Raw genomic sequence first — 19,820 nt, forward strand, 5'->3', positions numbered from 1 at the left:
CTCATGTGAGTCCAAACGTAGGGGCAAATAGGGGCAATGTGACTGCAGCAAGACCTCTTTCTTCAACCGAGAAAGGAGGATTCATGGGCATATCCGTAACAGTACACAGTGTGATTTGATTGGCCCTACCATTTCTGAAGGTCAGGTCTCGGTTCAGTATTCCAAATTTGGCTCCAAGCTGGGCCACATCTGATTGGTGAGTGTACGTGGTGCCTGAGAAGCACAACAGTCTGGTGGGCTGCACTGTCTGTCACTCAAGGAATAGGATGTGACATTGTGAACAGACCGTTTCCAGAATGTTCCATTATCTGGATCATAGTTTTACGTATAGGTTTCCGTTTTAGCATTCCATATGTTATCTTATTGCAGAGGAAGTAGTCTGGTAACAAAATAGATGTGACAAGATGGGGCCAGTGGACAGAGTTTTGTGCTGTGCGCTTAATTGCAGCCTTTTGTCATTAGCTAATAGCTAAATTTCAATTGGAAATCAATGAACTGTTCAGCCCTGCTATAGAGGCACACGTGGACATCTTCCTCTCTTTTCCTATGTGTGAAGGAAGGAAGGAAGGGAAAGGGCCACCTTCATTGTCTGAATTGGCCTTAGACAACGCCTCCCACATCTCTCTCTCTCTCTCTCTCTTTCTCTTTCTCTCTGACTTCCTCCCACCTCTTTCTTTTCCTTCTTTCTTTCTTTATCTTGTGATTCTCAGTCTTTATATATCTCTCCCGCTCATATTGCGTTGCCATGGCTCAAAGACGTTCCTTGGCTACGCCATTGTTGCCATGGCAGGCTCCATCCTCCATGTTTCCGCCGTGTGTGTGTGTGTGTGTGTGTGTGTGTGTGTGTTCGCACCTGCCTGGTGGCTGTCAGAGCAGACTCAGAGTGCAGCACCAGAGCCCACACTTAACAAAGACAACAGGAACAAGGCTGTGTGGAACTGCCCCCTGCTCTTTCATCCACAGAGCACACATAAACTCTGTTCTATTGGGATGTGTAGAACCTCTTCTGTTGCTAGGGAGCCTCTACATAGAACAGTGTATAGAACATATTATATCTATGGTATAGAATATCTTATGCTGCGAAAGACCTTTATTAACCTATTCATTATGGACACTTGTGAGTCATAATCACATTATGTAATGTTACATTAACATACACATCATGTCCATTGCGTATGCATGGTTGCTTTTTAATTAAACGTATTCATTGAAAATGGAATGAAAATAAATCATATAATGATCAAGACAAACAAACAAAACGCTGGTTTAGTTGTTTCTACTCCGTATGGGACACCAACAATAGGGTTTCTAGCACAGGTGGAAAAGTCCAGTTTCAGAAAGTAAAAGTCCTACCACATACCTGTGCCAACCACTCACTTGAATCAGCTCATTCTTAATTAGCGCAACTCTTCAGTCAGGTAGAGCAGCTACTGTAGTTGATGAAATCACCTGCGTTAAGTGCCCAGGCAGAACCGATACATGATTGGACTTTTACTTTCCGAAGCTGGAGTTTACCACCTGTGGTTTCTAGGAATAGAGATGTCATTTGTACACTCTCCTGCACTCCTCGTCATTTCCCCTCTTGTCTGCGGCCCCGCCGTGTCAGGGACACTGCAGGAGCGAGGCGCCGCCTTTGCGTCGCTCGTCTGGCTGATGATGTCCTTGGTTGGAGAATGGCGGCTATTTGCGGCGGAGACAGCGGACGCAGCGGCGGGGGCCGTGATCCAGATGCAGCTGATGTGGCGCTCCGCCGGGTTGATTGGTCGCGTCTGGCCGCCTCCTCGGCGAGGCTAATTGAGTCGGGCAGATGTTGACATCCTCCTAATAGCGTGTTTGACATTACGAGCCGCGCATGAAATCACTGTGACGACACCACGGCGAATGGCTCAGCAAATGGCTTAGAGAGAGAGAGAGAGAGAGAGAGAGAGAGAGAGAGAGAGAGAGAGAGAGAGAGAGAGAGAGAGAGAGAGAGAGAGAGAGAGAGAGAGAGAGAGAGAGAGAGAGAGAGAGAGAGAGAGAGAGAGAGAGAGAGAGAGAGAGAGAGAGAGAGAGAGAGAGAGAGAGAGAGAGAGAGAGAGAGAGAGAGAGAGGAAGAGCAAGAGAGAGGGAGGAAGGGAGAAAGAGGAGAGAGCGAGAAGCTCAGAGAAGGGTTAGAAAACTGAATGAGGGAGGGAGAGGGAGGGAAAGAGAGAGAGAGAGAGGCATCGGGATTCAGTGACGACAGGAGAAAAAAGGGAGAATGATGCTGAGCGAATGATGCACAGAGCATGTAAAAAAGAGAGAGAGAGCGAGAGAGGAGTGACTGATGGAGAGAGAGAGAGAGGGAGGGGGTTGGGGTGAGAAGTGCTAGCGGTGGCAGATTTGTAGGTGAATCCATTAGCAGCGGCGAGAGTGCTTGCATACACATTAGACTGCAGCACATCGGCCCATTGTAATGTGCTACTGGATTATTGCTGTTTACAGTCATCAGCGTGGCCTTTTGGACCTGCATGCCATCCGTTAGAAAACACACACACACACACTTATGCATGCACTGATGCATTTACACACACACACACACACACACACACACACACTGCTCTCCTCATATCTATTGTGTCCATATTCATGCACTGGTATGCAGATAGAGTATGCACACACACACACGCTCACAGTCCTACTCACACGCCTACTCTTTCCCCCACTCATAGATACAGTATATGCAACAACACACACTGCCTTTGGGCATTTATGGATCGTGTGTTTAACCTCCGCCTCACCACTGACCAGATGGAAAACACACTTTGTAATTGAGCCTGGCCAGATCAGGACCACCGGATGTCCAGCCAGCATCCCATCAAGCACACGCGCTCGCTGCCTGCATATGAGCACACCCCCATGGGTTGAAACACCTGCTGAGGTGTGTGTGTGTGTGTGTGTGTGTGTGTCTGTGTCTGCGCACTCAAATCTCTGTGTGTGTGTTTGTGTGTGTATGTGTGTGTTGTCGAGAGAGATCCGGGTCGGAGAGATCGATGCTCGTTAGTGACTCGGAGTGTGTACCCGTCTCCCCCGCAGTTATGCTAATGGCTGAAGCCCAGGCCAACGCAAACACATTTTCTGTCAATTAACTTAGCCAGACACGTCTCCGTATAAATATTTATGACTGTTATGAGTCTGATGTTGCATAACACGTTGTACTTTTTTATTTCTAAATTCGGAGAGTCGATGTTGATGTTTCCATCCTGCAGTTGGCTGAAGCTTAAGCGCCGGCATGATTTATAAAATCGTTCTTTTTTTTCCCGAGCGCCGCGGAGAGACGCTTCCTCCGACTACTGGGCTCAGTGGGAAGACGTTACGCAACAGGCCAAAGTTTTTTGTTGTTGATGAGTGGCCTTGTTTGTTTGTTTGTTTGTTTGTTTGTTTTCGTTTCTTCTCTCTTCATCCCACAACCTCTTCAGAGGAGGCATAGCCTTGCACATTGTGGGGCCCCTTCTGTGTCCTCTTTCCCTGGGACGGGGGCCCACTACGAGCCTGAGGCTTCTGGAGGGAGAAGGCCGAAGCAGCCAGTGGCCAGTCTGAACAAAGCTGCTGACGTGGCCGTCTGTATACCACTGACCTCCTTTCCATAGCAGAGCCTACTGTACGTCGTCTTTTGTTTGTGTGTGGCCAGCAACCAAGCAGGCCAGTAACCAAAGAACCTGTTTTTAATACCTCTGTCACGCTATAGTTTTGACCTCATTTATAGGAGCTTGTCTGTGTGTTTGTGTATTTGCACTGTAGTACAACTGTAGTAGTGTGTTCGTCATTGAACTGCCAAGGTGTATCGGACTCCCCACCGCTATGATATTCACTCACCGCACGAATGGCTATAAGTGTGTGTGTGTGTGTGTGTGTGTGTGTGTGTGTGATGCATAGGGTCGAGTCTGTGTGCGTCATGCATTGGAGTGTGTGTGTGTGATGCATAGGGTCGAGTCTGTGTGTGTGTGTGTGTGTGATGCATAGAGTCAAGTGTGTGTGTGTGTGTGATGCATGCATAACATGCTCCTGAGGGGCGGGGCTGTGGTGATGACTCTGTGTGATCGCATGCATCTCAGCAGGAGCAACAGCAGCTGGAGCCTCCCCATCAGCTGGAGCATAGCAGCTGAGCACACACACACACACACACTGTCACGCCCGGCTTTGCCGTGCTGGGTGTGCTCACTCCACCTTATGACAGTGAATGTTTGGGCAGTCTCTCTCCCCCAGGTCTGAAGGGGGAGCTGTCTGTTTGTTGGTCTACCTGGGTTAGACAACAGCTGATTGGCGGGACTGTTCAAAAACACCTGCTGGTCTCTCTCTGCTTTGCTCTGCGCTGCATTGCTCTGCTTTGCTTGGCTCTGGTGGTGGTGGCAGCACCATTATACTCCTTTTGCCTTTTGCTTAACACGTAGGCTAGTCTACACTTCACTGATCTGCACAACACATTTGATTAACCTTTTGTTGCTTCTCATTTACTGACTTGACATTTGTCTTGATTTAGATCATGCTTTAATAGTATAATTTTATGCTTTAATAAATTATTTGATTTAACTGTTCAAACGGTGTGGTCTCCCTTCATGTCATGACTACTTTGAGCTAGGTAGTCGTGACAACACACACACACACACACACACACAGACACAGACTGTACAGACACACACACACACATATATATATATATATACACACACACACACACAGTCTTGCACACGTGCATATAGGCACTAAGCTGTGGGCTAGTCAAGTCACGTACAGTGTATCTCAGGGTTCAGCTCGGTGTTCATTCCCAACTGCACAAAGTAGCTGTTTTTCCCCTGAACTTCACCTCACGTAATGCAGTACATAGGCCGTGTGTGTGTGTGTGTGTGTGTGTGTTACATAACACACAGAAGGCTTCATTAGCCCAGTAACCTTATCAGATGGATTGCTAGGCTAGCTCACTTCCCCTTCCTGTGGCCAACTGCCCGTTATTGTCTGTGGTCAGGAGGTTCAGCCCGACACAAAGCCCTCACTCACACCGTCCGAGCAGCGCGGCCAAGGCCAAAAGAACACACTCCACGTGGATTATAGGCCACATGTGCGTCTATTGTCTACAGTTTTGGTGGTGGTGATGGTGGTCCAGTGATTACGGATCTGGGGCTTCCAAAATGGAACATCTGAAGGGTCTGAGTTTGATCCGAGGGCTGCCGTCATTGTGCCTCTGGTTACGCAACTGACAATTTGACAATTGCGAATCTGAAGCGAGACTAGCGAAGACAAAGCAAGAGATTTATTTATTTTTATTTTTTTCAAATGATTCAAACGAAACGAGGATGCCTTCTGAAGGCAAATTCAGATCAAATGTAGCGAGGCTACGTGTTAAGTGATGAAATGTCTGTAGTCATGTAGAATGACTCAGTTGCTGTCAGCTGAATGACTTCAGACGTACATTTATTTATTTATTTATTTGTGTTTATCTGCTCTGATGCATGTGTGGGAGCAGCAAGCACAACTGTACTCGGTGACTTCATATATAAATTGTAAATAACACATCTTTTCTGTTATTGTCATGGTTGTTTGTTTGTATGTGTGGGGGGGAGGGGCGGCATTGAAGAGTGACTCAGACTGTCTGCTCTTGAGACTTGAGCTGTTTGCCGAATGAGTTCATATGTGATCTTTAAGCATTTGTTTGTTTATCCACATGTTTGTTTATTGTGGGGAGCAGGCTGGAGAAGAATAGTGATTCAGAATATCTACTCAGACAAACACTTGAGCTGTCTGCTGAATGACTTCATACGTGAACTTCAAACGTTTCGCTTGTCTATTTTGTTTATTTATTTATTTATTTGGCTGTTTGTTTGTTTGTTGACGTGTATGTCTGTGGGCGGAGGCAGGAATAGTAGAGTGTTTCAGAATATCTGCTCAACTTGACTTGAATGACTTGATATGTGAACTTTGTTTGTTTTGACATTTGTTCGTTTGTGTGTTTGTTTTTTTATTCACATATATGTCTGTTTGTGGGTGGGGGGGGGCAGGAGGAGGAGAGTAGAGTGTTTCAGAATATCTACTCAACTTGAGCTGTCTACTCTGACTCAACATATTTGTTTGTTTGTTTGTTGACATATTTGCTTGCTCATTTGTTTGTTTGTTTATTGACATATTTGCGTGTTTGTTTTGTTTTTGCGTTGGAGCAGGCAGGAGGAGGAGAGCCTGCGCGACAAGATCCGGGCGGACCACGAGCGCGCGCTGCAGGAGGCCAAGGAGAAGCTGCGCAAGTCCAAGGAGGAGCTCCACGCCGAGATCCAGACGGAGAAGAGCAAGCTGGCCGAGGACCTGAAGCGCCGGGACGCCGGGCCCAAGCCGCTGCCGCCCGTGCCCCTGCCCAAGCAGCTGGGCGTCAACGACGGAGACCCCGGCGACCCCGACGTCAAGGAGAAGAGGGACAAGATCCGTGAGGTGAGGAGGGGGGACAGGGGCTGGGAAGAGCTCTCTCTGTGTGTGTGTGTGTGTGTGTGTGTGTGTGTGAGAGAGAGAGTGTGAGAGACCGAGAGAAGGGGTGGTCTGAATTTGGTGTGTGTGTGTCTGTGAGAGAGAGGGAGACAGGTTGGTGTAGTGTTGTTTGATTGCTAATGTGGCTCAGATTGCTTTGTGTGTGTGTGTGTGTGTGTGAGGGGATGGTCTACAGTTGGTGTAGCATTGTTTGATTGCTGATGAAGTAGAGTACAGGCGTGTTCTTACTTTAGCTGCACTCTGTTGAATTTTAATGAGAAAAATAAAAATAAATGTGCTTTCCAGGAGTGTTTTCAGGGTCTTTATGCAGGTGTGTGTGTGTGTGTGTGTGTGTGTGTGTGTGGTGTTCGTTTGTGAGATATGGAACACATTCTCCCATCTCCCCCTCTCGTTCTTGCACGGGCCTTCCCTGCGATTCTGTGATTACTCTGAAAGCTTGTGGTGAATCTTCCTCTCCAGCATGTCTGCAAACCTCCGCCAGTCCCCCCTCCTCCTCCTCCTCTCCTCCTCTCCTCCCTCCCTCCTCCCTCCCTCGCTCACTTAATTACCTCCTATCTCTCTTGTCGCCGTTGTCTGTTCAGAAACGCTGTCGCGTCCCCCGAAAACAGTTACAGCCCATTTAATCTAAAAGCGCCTTTTGTCTCGCGCTGGCCGACGATGGCTCTCCTCGGATGTTATAATCTGCGCGTTAGTCTCTCTCTCCCTCTCCCTCTCCCTCTCCCTCTCCCTCTCCCTCTCCCTCTCTCTCTCTCTCTCTCTCTCTCTCTCTCTCTCTCTCTCTCTCTCTCTCTTTCTGCGGAGAATAACGGCCAGCGATGCGATCGTTGGCCAGACGCCACCTGAATGAGGGACACGGATCCCCTTCAGGCGAAGGAAGAGAAAATAACGTTGTAATAATGGGACACCGAGGCCCCCGAAGAACGATAGGCTCCTGGCACTCGAGGGCTCGTCCTGCCGCGGAGCTCTTCAAGCTCGCTTCGCCACCGCTGTGACCGTCCCCGTCCGCGGGTCAGCGGCTGCGGTCATCTCGAGGCATTTCCTTTCTCCCGTCCTCTCTCGAACTTCCACCGAATCCCTCACACTTTTTTTTAGCGCTCGTCACACACATCCAAGGACGAAAAACGTGAGGGCTTCGGTAGAAGTCTGAGAGGACGGTGAACGCAAATGACTCGCGGTGACCACAGTACTTAGTCAGTTCTGACAGACAGACAAAAGCTCTTCCCGCTGAGCTGTCTGAGGAAAAGGGCTGTAAATTGAAAGAGTGTGCTGCCGGGGCCCCGTCTAGTCAAAGGTCTCCGTTCGCAGAGCAAAAAAGGCTTTTTTTTTTGCCGAGAGTGGCTCTTGGATTAAAAGTTCCTTGTGAGTGAGTCAGTTCAGCTTTATGATTGCCGCCGACGTGTAATCAACCCTGGTAGTTAGTCTCGGGGGGGATGGCGCGGTTGCGGCTAAATCATCGTTGTGCGCTACAGTCGTGTAATTTAATGATTACCATGGTCTGGCCGAGCCTGGGAAAAAAAGTTTCGACAATGAACAGTCCTTTTCCAGATCTGGAAAATCTCCGAGAAGTGGTCCAGCCACAGAGCGGTGTTGTGTGAATTGTGTTGGATTGAAGCTAAAGTGCGTAATTTAGCACTTTTATTTATCGCTGTAAAGGTGACGGGAAGAGAGATTGCAGTTTTTTCCTCTCTGAAATGTTGCCAGTCCTCATGTGGGATGGTCAGAGGGTCTGTGGTAAGCTTAGCTTGCTGATTGCAATCGCGTAGTAGCGATTCGTCACCGTAAACGAGTAGTCTTCTCTCTCCTCTCCTACTCTACTCGTTGTGCGCTAACGGCACAGATGAAGGGGATGTTGTGAGGCTCTGGCAAGGTCATCGTGACCTTGACCATCAGAGACGGTATAAGAACCTGACTGACTGCCGTCCATGTCCAGTGCTTTTGGGGATGTTGCAGACCCCCGTTACAGAAGACTGCCCGAGGCGAGACCTACGATGCAGACTCCACACACACACACACACACACACACACACACACACACTCTACGGCTGCATTAGGGCTGGTGATTACTGCAGCCCTGGCGGCCGCGTTACCTGGGCTTTCATCATCGTCTGCAAGACGTGGCAGGAGATCAGGGCACGCCTCACAGCGCCACTCCTGGCCCTGGCGTCTCACGAGACGAGCGCCGCGGCTTTAGAGTGAAATCCTCACCGCGCCATCGGCTGCTTTTGTAATGGTGGCGGCGTTGGCATGTGGCTTTCAGTTTGTTTGTAATGTGTCCCATTGACATGATGACGATACATTAAAGCCTGTTCACGATTTCATATTTTTGATTTAATACGATTATTACGGTTTTACTATTACTTTAGGACTGTTCAGCTGCTTTGGCAATATTGTTAACGGAGAACAGTCATGCCAATGAAGCACATTAAATTGAAAATTGAATTAAGCGAGAGAGAGGGAGAGAGAGAGTGTGTGCATGGGTGCATGCGTGTGTGTGTGTGTGTGTGTGTGTGTGTGTGTGTGTGTGTGTGTGTGTGTGTGTGTGTGCGTGCGTGTGTGTGTGTGTGCACGCGCACATTATCCCGGAGGCGATATTGGATAAGAGCCTCGGCCTGGTAATTAAATGTTTTAAGTTTAGCTGAATGGCCAGTGGCCACTGTCGGAGCGGGAACCAAGCGATTGGTCATCTGAAGTGCCCGCTGCCGTGTCCTTATTATTAGGCCTGCTCAGAGGCCCCAGACTCTTCCTCCGGTGGCAGCCACTCCGGCTTCATTTTGCCAGCTGCTCGTCTGGTGAAAATGGTAGGGTTGGCGCTGCCAGGCGGGTGTCTGGCCAGCCTGAGTTTCTGCTGCTGCTGTGTGGAAAAACCGGGCACCATGGCGATGCCAGCTGGGTATGATGTGGGCATTTAGCGGTACACGCCGTCCGTGCCCTTGGATGGAGGCGACTCATAATGGGTGGGCAGGAGAAGCGGGATTTGAGTTGGTGTGGTGTGGTCTTTTGACTGTGTGTGTGTGTGTGTGTGTGTGTGTGTGTGTGTGTGTGTGTATGTGTGTGTGCGTGTGCGCAAGTGATATAGCCAAATAGCTTTTGAGAGGGGAAGAAGAGATGTGTCTGTGTGTGTGTTTGTGAGAGAGTGTATGTTTGTATTTGATTGTGTGTGTGTGTGTGTGTGTGTGTGTGTGTGTGTGTGTGTGTGTGTGTGTGTGTGTGTGTGTGTGTGTGTGTGTGTGTGTGTGTGTGTGTGTGTGTGTGTGTGTGTGTGTGTGTGTGTGTGTGTGTGTGTGTGTGTGTGTGTGTGTGTGTGTGTGTGGGCGGGCTCTTACATGTAACAAAGCTTTCAGGATGGGAAGAAGAGATGTGTGTCGGTGTGCGTGCGTGTGTATGCCCGCCCACACAGTTGTGAGTGGGAGACTGTGTGTGTGTGTGTGTGTGTGTGTGTGTGTGTGGACCATGAGTCAGCACAGTTGGACTGGAATATTGAATAACTCTGTTGCTGTTGGTTTCCACTGATCACTTACCGCTAATTGTTTCCTGTGAAAATAGTTCCTCAGCGCTGGTTTATGTGCCTTCATCTCTACATGAAATTATTGTGTGTGTGCGCGCGTGTGTGTGTGTGTGTGTGTGTGTGTGTGCGCATGTTCCTTTGTGTGCGGCCATGTGGTAAAGTCTGGGTGATTTTATGGGTAAAGCAGGCTTGTTAAGTGAGATTTGTGGAGCACTTCTTCACACAATGTAACACACACACACAGCAAACGCTTCACGTACACAAATGTACCCATTTGCAAGTTATGAACATATGCACACACACGGCAAACGCTTCACGTACACAAATGTACCCATTTGCAAGTTATGAACACACACACACACACACACTCTCTGTGCTCGTGGTGTCATCAGGGCGTGTATCTCCGGGGTCCTCCGATCTCCTCCTGCTCGGCAGATGTCACACAGTTCCACGGGACATGGAAACTTACACACACACACACACACACACACACACACACACACACACACACAAAGCAACAAGATTGGAAAATACACTCACAACCTGTGTGTGTGTGTGTGTGTGTGTGTGTGTGGGTTAGTTTAGGGTCCAGCTCCCATGCCGTGAGACCCCAGAGCTGGGCCATCTGCTGCTCACCACTGGGGCTCCTTAACCCTCTACATCACATCACACACTGCCTCACTGCGCACACACACACACACACACACACACACACACACACACACATACACACACACACCTCATTTCATACTCAACAGACATGTGCGTGCACACACACACACACACACACACACACATTCACACACCTGAGATCTACTGTATCAGTTTGTGTATGTGTGTGTGTGTGTGTGTCTTCTAAGCTCTGTGCGGCCAGGCTGTGTAGTAGTGGTGTAGTATTGATCTCTGAGGCTGTAGCAGGGTTGTGGACGAGACCACACTGTAGCTTCTCAACAAATCCAATTCCAGTCCAGCTCACTCCAGCTCACTCCAGCTCACTCCAGCTCACTCCAGCTCAGTCCAGCTCAGTCCAGCTCACTCCAGCTCACTCCAGCTCAGTCCAGCTCAGTCCAGCTCAGTCCAGCTCACTCCAGATCAGTCCAGATCAGTCCAGCTCCACAGACACCACTGGCCGTGAGAGCACACAGTGTTTTCAAAGCCGTGGGTCACTCGGCTAATGAAATATTGATGAGCCAAGTGAAAGTTAGCGAAGGCAGAGAGAAAAGTAAAATGGAGAGAAAGATGCAATGTGTGCTGCACATCTCTGTTGTAGTATTACCCAGTCACCACCTGCTACTCCTGCTATGCTACAGTATGCTTTAGGCAGTCCGCTGGGTGAATTTCGATGAAGTGCTTTTCTGTGCAGTAGGTCTTATTTCTTGCTCTTAAATTTAGTTTCCTCTACCGGAGACCCATTCTCGTAAGACTCTTAAAGGGATAATCCGGAGTGAAATGCACTTTGGATCAATTTTTCGGACTATTGGGAGTACATACGTTGAGTTGACACCAAAATCATGTCATTCGGATGTATTTTGAGAAAGTTCGAGCTCACCGTTTTTAGCCAGAACTCGTTAGCCTGGAAGTGACGCGGGCATGTCCTTTCGCCGTCAACTCAACGTATGTACTCCCAATAGTCCGAAAAATTGATCTAAAGTGCATTTCACTCCGGATTATCCCTTTAAGTTCTCTGTCTCTCTCGCTCTCTCTCTCTCTCTCTCTTTCTCTCTCGCTCTCTCTCTCCTCTCCCCACTCCGCTGTATTCTCTACTCCAGCCTTCACAAGATGATGAAGAGCTATTCTACTATCCGTGCTTTTCTCTTTCTCTCTCTTTCTCCCTCTCTTACTTTCTCCTGCCTGTTGCTATCTCTTTCTTCTCTTCTCTTCTCTTTTTATCTTCACTCCTCCCCCTCTTCCTATTCCTTGTCTTTTCTCCATTCTCTCTCTTCTCTTCTCTTTCTTTTAGTTCTGTTATGAGATGCCTTATCTGGAGAGTAATATCCCAAGAGCCACTGGTTCATGATAACAGCCTCTCTTATCTTCTCTGATGGCCCAGAGAGAGTGCCATCATCTGATTGGAGGGGCAGAGGAAGGCCTGGCATTTGATTGGAGAGTGGTAGAGGAGTAGGCGACTGAAATTTGATTGGAGAGGCTGGAAGAGAGGGCGGGAATTTGACTGGAGAGTGGGGTGATACGTGATTGGTGAGGTTGGACTGGGGGGGCGGGAGTGTTTTTGATTGGAGAGGCATCAAGACAGCATGGTTTTTGATTTTTTGTGTGTGTGTATGTGTGTGTGTGCGCACGCTGTTTGATGACTGACTGTTTAGAATGCAAGCACCAATTCTCTTGTCTGATTGTTAGAGCTGGTGTGTGATTGTAGTGGCCACTCTAGATTGGTGGGGCTAGAAACGGCAAACTGCGGTAATTGGCCAAAGCTTGGTGTGGGATGGCACCTGATTGAAGTGGTTGTAGCAGCGCTAGTCTCTGATTGGATGAGGCTGTCAGTAAGACAGTGTGTGATTGGACAGGCTTTAGTGTGTGTGTGTGTCTGTGTGTGTGTGTCTGTGTGTGTCTGTGTGTGTCTGTGTGTCTGTGTGTCTGTGTGTCTGTGTGTGTGTCTGTGTGTGTGTGTGTGTGTGTGTGTGTGTGTGTGTGTGTGTGTGTGTGTGTGTGTGATTACAGAATTGGCCACTGAGCGTGTGAGGAGGCGTGAGCAGCAAAGTGTGTGATTCACACACAAATATATCATGCATAAGCAATCACTTACCTATGCATTATGGATGCTGCCTGTAGGGGTGTGTGTGTGTTAGTGGGAGTTGTGGTGGGGGATGTCTGTGTGTAAAACTAGCCATCAACTCCTGATGTGTACTACTGCAGACGGAATTTGAACAGTGTGATGTGTGTGTGTGTGTGTGTGTGGGTTCAAACACACACTAGGTTGTAGACTCAGCGCAGAGTTTTTTTGAAGCCTCTGAAGTCCTGTGCCCCAACCCCAACCAAGCTCACTGCTGAATTCCCCTGGTTTTGCTCTTCCTTTGAGGTGTCGTGTCCCCTTTTGCTCCGATGGCGATCGGTTCATCGACTTCTACTGTCGGCCGTTCGACTCATCGATATGCTGCAGTCTGGGTCTTAAACAAGACACTATCTGTCCTGGCCTATCCTTCAGAGGCTGCTGTGTGTAAGGTGTCTTTGCCTTGGACATGTCGGGTGATCTCTTTGAAGTCTTTGAAGTGGGCTCAGCTCGGCCCGAACCCAAGCCAGCTCGCCACTGAAGTCTTCGGTTTTCGCTGTTCGCTCTGCATATCATGTCTCCTCGATTCCGACGCAGTGGTGTTTCCTCGACCCCGCTCGACGTGCTCTGTGCCGTCGGACATGACGCACACTGACACCCTGGTCCTGAGGCGAGCGTAGTACTCAGCGCTGAGGTGATCTCTTACAACGCGCTCCGACTGGAGCCCTCTTCGTCACGGATGACAAGAGTCGACCTGATCCTGCTCAAGGCAAAACCCCCACTACATGACACCCCTCATCAGCATCCATGAGCGAGGACGTGTGTTGCTCTTTTCAATTATTTTATAGTACTGTCCAAGATGTGTCGTGTTTATTTATTTATTTATTTATTTATTTATTTATTTTTATTGTTTTTTTCCCCCTTGTTTTCGATCATGATGTTCTAACTCTGGAAAAAAAAGAAAGCTGACGTTTGCAGCTGAGCTTTTGTTTTGGTATCACATAATGTGGATAATTGGTTTCAATGAATCGTTTTTTTCTCTGTGTGGCTGACATCTGTAGAGCATCTTTTCAGGTGTATTGCTAGACTGCTAGACTCACTGGGAGGTATCTTTGAAGCATTCTTCTCCTTCGCCCTCCGCTGTATGACCATTTCTTTTGGCCGTGGCAGGCAGGGAAGGGAACAACAGTCCACTGTGAAAATCCTGCCATATTATCCCCCTAGTCCCATCCACACATATTCCATATCCAACAAGACAGAAAAAAAATGGGCTTCCTGCGGCATGACCTTAGAACACATTTGTTCACACAGCTCTTCTGTGTCACTGCCTCCGTCAGGGCGTTAACAGTGAGGGAGTGCACAGGTGGATTGGAGAGGAAGGTGTGGTGTTGGGCTGACGGTGCTGGTATTTGTGGAGGGTGGAGGAGGATTGTGCGTGTCTTTGTGTGCAAGCCTGGAGTAGGACAAGCACAAGTGTTTTGTTGTGTGTTTTGGGCTGTTGAGCGTTTCGCGAATGGATGCAGAGCGTTTTGTAGGTCACAGGTGTGTGTGGGGAATTAAATTGCTTGTTTTCTCCGTGTGTGAGGGAGGGAGTTTGATGTTGTTGTGAGACTGTGTGTGTGTGTGTGTGTATTTTTGCGATGTGTGTGGCCATGGCAAGATGGTTGGTGTGTGTGTGTGTGTGTGTGTGTGTGGGGGGGGTGATTCTGTGTTTGTGTGTGCTCGAGTGATGCCTCTCTTGCACGCTCTCTCTCTGTGTGTGTTTGTGTGTGTGTGTGTGGGGGGGGGGGGGGGGGGGTAGTGATAGGTGGTTGACAGTTGATATGTGCGTCTTTGTTTGCCAGTGTTTTGTTATTGAGGTAAAGTGTGTTGTGTTTGTGTGTGTTTATGTCTCTCTGTCTGTCCATCCGTCCATCTGTCCTCCCGTGCACATTTGGTCATGTCTGCAAAGCATGCATGCATGACTCACAAAATTCATATTTCCTGTTGGCATATACGTACACAAAGCACATACATGTATTTGTACAGTATGTGTGAGTGTATTAGTGTATGTATGCTTGACTGTGTGTGTGTGTGTGTCTTTCAGTGAGTGTGTTATTGTGTGTGTTTGTGTGTGTGTGTGTGTGTGTGTGTGTGTGTGTGTGTGTATTTGTATAGTGTTAGTGTGTGTGTGTGTGTGTGTGTGCGTGTGTGTGTGTGTGTGTGTGTACTTATGTGAGTGTGCTGCGCTGAGAGAGTTGGGAGCAGGGCCAGACTGTAGTTAACGCCACGCTAACTCCGATTAGCTGCTAGCCCACAGAGCCGCCGTGACCGAGGACACGACACAACACTACCCTCCCTCAGACACTCTCTCTCTCTCTCCTTCTCTTTCTTTCTCTCTCCGTGTGTCTCTCATTCTCTCTGTCTGTCTTTTTCTCTGCCTTCACTCGGTCTCCCTCTCTCTCTCTTGCTCGCTCTCTTTCTCATGTTCTCTCTACCTCTCCTCTTTCTTTCTCTCTGTCTCCTTCTCGTTTACGTCCCCTCTTTTCTTTCTGTATCTCTCTACCCCTCCACAGGCCCGTTGCCAGGGAAGTGGTGTGTGTGTGTGTGTGTGTGTGTGTGTGTGTGAGAGAGAGAGAGCGCCTGCATGCTGAGAGGATTAGACCCGACCGGTGAATTCATTCCACAGGCGTGGATTAGTGCAAAAGCTCATGGCGCAAAGACAGTGGAGAGAGGGAGATGGAGAGAGAGAGAGAGGGAGAGGGGGAAAAAGGGAAGGAGATGAAGAGAGAGGGAAACGGAGAACAGGAGATTGGGAATGGAGAGGAGAGAAGATGGAGAGAGCGAGTGTGTGATGGAAAGAGTGTAAGAGAAATGTGGAAAGTCTCAGGGCGAGAGAGAGGGATAGAGTATGTCAGAGAGAGTAAGAGAAAAAGGAGGCAGAAGAGGGGACTTTGTTTTCCTCTCTCCTCATATTCATCAGAGAAAGCAGAATGATGTAGCGTGCTGCGTGTGTGTAATTATTTATGACATGGTGTCACATACCAACTGAGTTTGTGTGTGTGTGTGTGTGTGTGTGTGTGTGACTGGTGCCAATGTTGAAACTTGTAATGTGCCATCTATGTAGGCTAACTGTTTATTCCATGTGACTGTGTTGCATATCCTCGCATCTCATGTCTTGCTGGGAAGGGCTTGTGTGTCGCATGTGTGCATGTGCGTGTGTGTGTTTCTCGAGTGTGTTTGTCTGATTTTGTTTGTGCGTCTATGACTCTTGGTGTCTCTCGTTTTGTGTGTGCGTGTGCGCACATGTGTGTTTGTCTGAATTTGTTTGTGTGTCTATGACCCTGTGTGTGTGTGTGCGCACGTTGTGTTTGTGTGAATTTGTTTGTGTGTCTATGACTCTGTGTGTGTGTGTGCGTGCACACGTGTGTTTATGTGAATTTGTTTGTGTGTCTGTGACTCTGTGTATGTGTGCGCACGTGTGTTTGTGTGAATTTGTTTGTGTGTCTATGACTCTGTGTGTGTATGTATGTGTGTGTGTGTGCGCGCACGTGTGTTTGTCTGAATTTGTTTGTGTGTCTATGACTCTGTGTATGTGTGTGTGTGCGCACGTGTGTTTGTGTGAATTTGTTTGTGTGTGTGTGACGCTTGGTGTCTCTCTCCTGCTCGTGGCCTGCTGTTTGATGGCCTGTATCCGCCCTGGATGCTAACGGAGTGCGATGCTATCAGCAGAGCAGCCGTGTCTCTCTGCCTGCTGTGCCTGTGCTCAGGCCCATGTAATTACTGCTGCAGAGCCCTGTGGAATCAGGACTACAACTCCTACAACTCCCACAATCCCTCAGCGCTGAGCCCTCAGCAGTCCTCCGCTTGCGGCCTCTTCCTTATCGTCGTTGTGTAACAGGCGTCATCGTTGGCACCGCTTGATAAATCATCATCATTACCAGCACCGCCATTAGAATGATCATGATTGTCATCATCATCCTCCCTCCTTAATTAGGTGACCTTACCCTCCTCTGGGGTGGGAGAGGTTCAGAACACACACACACACGCACACGCGCACGCACACACACACACGCACACCCACACCCACACCCCCACACACACCTTGATCACATAATTAGTGATCATCATTGGAGCTGTCCAGAAGGCTGTCCTGTCTAACCTCTGGTTCTCCTCATCTCACCCCTCCCTGTGTAAGAATCTCTCTCCGGCTACCACTCCTGGCCAATCGCAGGCCAGGTGCCGGAGTTTCTCTCTCTCTCTTTCTTTCTCTTAGTTTTTGGTTTTCGGTTTCTGGTTTTCTTTTCTCCATCTCCAAGGTTCCCTCTGTCCTGCCATATCTTTTCATATCTTTCATCATCAACATCTCTCTCTCTCTCTCTTTCTCTCTTCTCTCTCTCTCTCTCTCTCTCTCTCTCTCTCTCTCTCTCTCTCTCTCTCTCTCTCTCTCTCTCTCAATTCGGTGTTGCTGTATTAACATGGCTGTGATGACACAGTGTTCCCAAGGCATGAGGACCAGTGAAACAGCCCATTCATTTGTAAGATTGTAAGATTGTAACATTGAGAACGTTGATGGAACACTAACTAAATGAAAAAGGGGTGGAATGGACTGACTGTGTTGTTGTTGTTGAGGCCTTAGGCGCTGGCTGACTGGTCATCTGGCAGACTCAGTCCCCTGTGTTACCTGCAGGGGTCATTCTGCTGTGTCCTGATAAAGGACCTTGGTGTGGTTGTGAGAGGAGGAGGAGGAGGGGGGGGGGTGTTGATGCAGTCTGTCTGTGTGTGTATGAAGGGTAGTGTGAGTGAAGGAAAAGGTTGTGTGTGTATAGTTTGTGTGAGCTTGTGGCTGTGTATGTGTTTGTTTGTCTGTGTGTGTGTGTGTGTGTGTGTGTGTGATGAAAAGAGAGAAGACATGGAAACCTGGTTGAAAGTGAGCTGAAGTAAAACACTCAGATTGACCTCGTCTCTAACCCAGGAGACAGAAGACGTTCTGACTGGCGGCCGCACTACTCTCCCTGACCTTTGGCACGCAAGTCCAGTCTGTCTCTCAAGCCTGGAGCTGCAGACCAGCAGAACAAGAGTCCATGCTGGCCTTGGGAGTTAAAACTATTACAGGCCTAATCCAGGTGGGAAGCACTGACCAGGGGCCAGGATTAGGGATAGGGAGGCCGACGAGTCCAGACAGGAGTCAGCCAGGGGCAGGTGGGGCAGTGGTCAAGGAGGGGTAAGGGGCTTCTGGTGTCCTCTGGCTTTTGCTACGGGTGTGGTTGATGGTCTCTCTCTGTGTGTGTGTGTGTGTGTGTGTGTGTGTGTTGTAGGTTTCTGAGTCTTTGTGTGTGTGTGTGTGTGTGTGTGTGTGTAGTGTGTGTTGTATGTTTCTGCTGGTTGTTGTAGAGGTGGTTAATGAGATCACTTAGCAGGATTGGCCAGGTATTAACTGGGAGGGGGGTGAGGTCATGTAGGTCTTCACCGATGTTCGTCCAGGTGTGTGTGTGTGTGTGTGTGTGTGTGAAATGACAGGGCAGAGGACTAGAGAGAAAGACGATGGCCGGTGTCTGAGTGAGGATGTCTAAAGAGTGTCTAAACGCTGTCAGCAAGGACATGAGCAGGAGATGTGAACACAGAGGGAGAGAGAGAGAGGCCGTGAGAGAGGGTGCTGTGGTGTCATGGCTACGGTCGCGCTGCAAGTTACTGCAGAGGTAAGAGTGTCTGAACGCTGTCCGCAAGGACATGAGCCTTGGAGGAGGTTGATGAATAGAGAGAGAGAGAGAGAGAGAGAGAGAGAGCGTCTGAGGAAGGGTGGTGTTGTGGCATGTCTACGGTCGTGGTGGAAGTTACTGCAGAAGTATGAGAGAGGGGGATGAATAGAGAGAGTGTGTGGGCCTGGAACAGGTGCCAGTACTCCACCCCAGGTGTTTTTCAGTGTGTTTAATGTCTTTAATTAAACTGCTGTCTGTGTGTGTCTGTGTGTGTCTGTGTGTGTCTGTGTGTGTCTGTGTGTGTCTGTGTGTGTCTGTGTGTGTCTGTGTGAGTCTGTGTGAGTCTGTCTTTGCACACCTGTTGATGAGTGCAAAAGCCAGACCCACACACACCCCTAGACTTAGACGGATGGGAAGGAGGGTTATCTTATAGCTTTATCCATCTAGAAAGTGTGTGTTTGAGTTTGGATGGCTACTGGGGATTTATCATCCCTCTACCTCCCTCAAGTTACTACCAGGAAGACACACACACACACACACACACACACACACACACATACACACCTACCTAGCCCTAGTGCAGATATGGGGGTTATATCTCCTCAGCTCTCGTTTATCTTGTCTGGATCCCCTACACACACACACACACACACACACACACACACACACACACACACACACACACACACACACACACACACATAAATTCAGGTGGAGGAGGAGGAGGAGAGGGCCACTTTAAATCAGTCCCCAGAGTAGGGCTGCCATCAGGAAGGAGGAGAGTTCATCAGCGTTGCCTTATTAAAACTGATCAACTCAGTCTCTGTCTTTGAGGGAGTTAAGCTTAAATTGCTATCACACCAGGGGGGATTGCAGAAGACACACACACACACACACACACACACACACAAATGTCTCTCTGTCAGTGGCCATACGCCAGTGTGACTTTCGACCCCACCAGCTGGCTCTGATAGGAGAATGTGTGCGTGTCTGTGTCTGTCTAGTGCAGCCAGGCCATAGCTGTCATTATGAAGGTCAGCACACTCTCCCTCACCTTTGTTTGTGTGCTTCATTGTTGGCAGTGTAGCTGTGTGTGTGCTGGGTGCGTGTGTGTGTGTGCGTGCGTGTGCGTGCTGGGTGCATCTTAGCGCTGTATCACAGTGGGAACTATTCTCAGATGGCGCCAGCAGGAGTTACTCTAGCCAAACTTTTCCAGTGAGCGCTGATTCCTTCTCCCAAAATAAAAAGAGAGCAAATTGATGCCTCCCTCTCTCATTCCTCCTTCTCCTCTCTCTTGCTCCCTTTCTTTTTCATCAAATGCCTCACTCCTCTATTCCAATTCTTTTTTCTACATTCCACATTCTATTGTAATTCTTTTTTTCTACATTCTACATTCTGTTTTCTCCCATGAACATAGCCTCTCCTA

General features: G+C 48.7%; 1 protein-coding gene across 5 annotated transcripts in view; it reads left to right on the forward strand.

Annotated features, from left to right (window-relative positions):
• The window catches only part of man1a2 (mannosidase, alpha, class 1A, member 2), a 131,186-nt gene that overhangs the window by 18,603 nt on the left and 92,763 nt on the right, over positions 1-19,820 (forward strand). For all 5 annotated transcript variants that reach the window (XM_062534449.1, XM_062534450.1, XM_062534451.1 and 2 more), the window contains one exon: positions 6,171-6,432. In XM_062534449.1, the coding sequence (XP_062390433.1) occupies positions 6,171-6,432 (262 nt within the window). The remainder of the gene's footprint in view (positions 1-6,170; positions 6,433-19,820) is intronic.

The sequence above is a fragment of the Sardina pilchardus genome, chromosome 4 (assembly GCF_963854185.1).
Source record: "Sardina pilchardus chromosome 4, fSarPil1.1, whole genome shotgun sequence".
Classification (NCBI taxonomy): Eukaryota; Metazoa; Chordata; class Actinopteri; order Clupeiformes; family Clupeidae; genus Sardina; species Sardina pilchardus.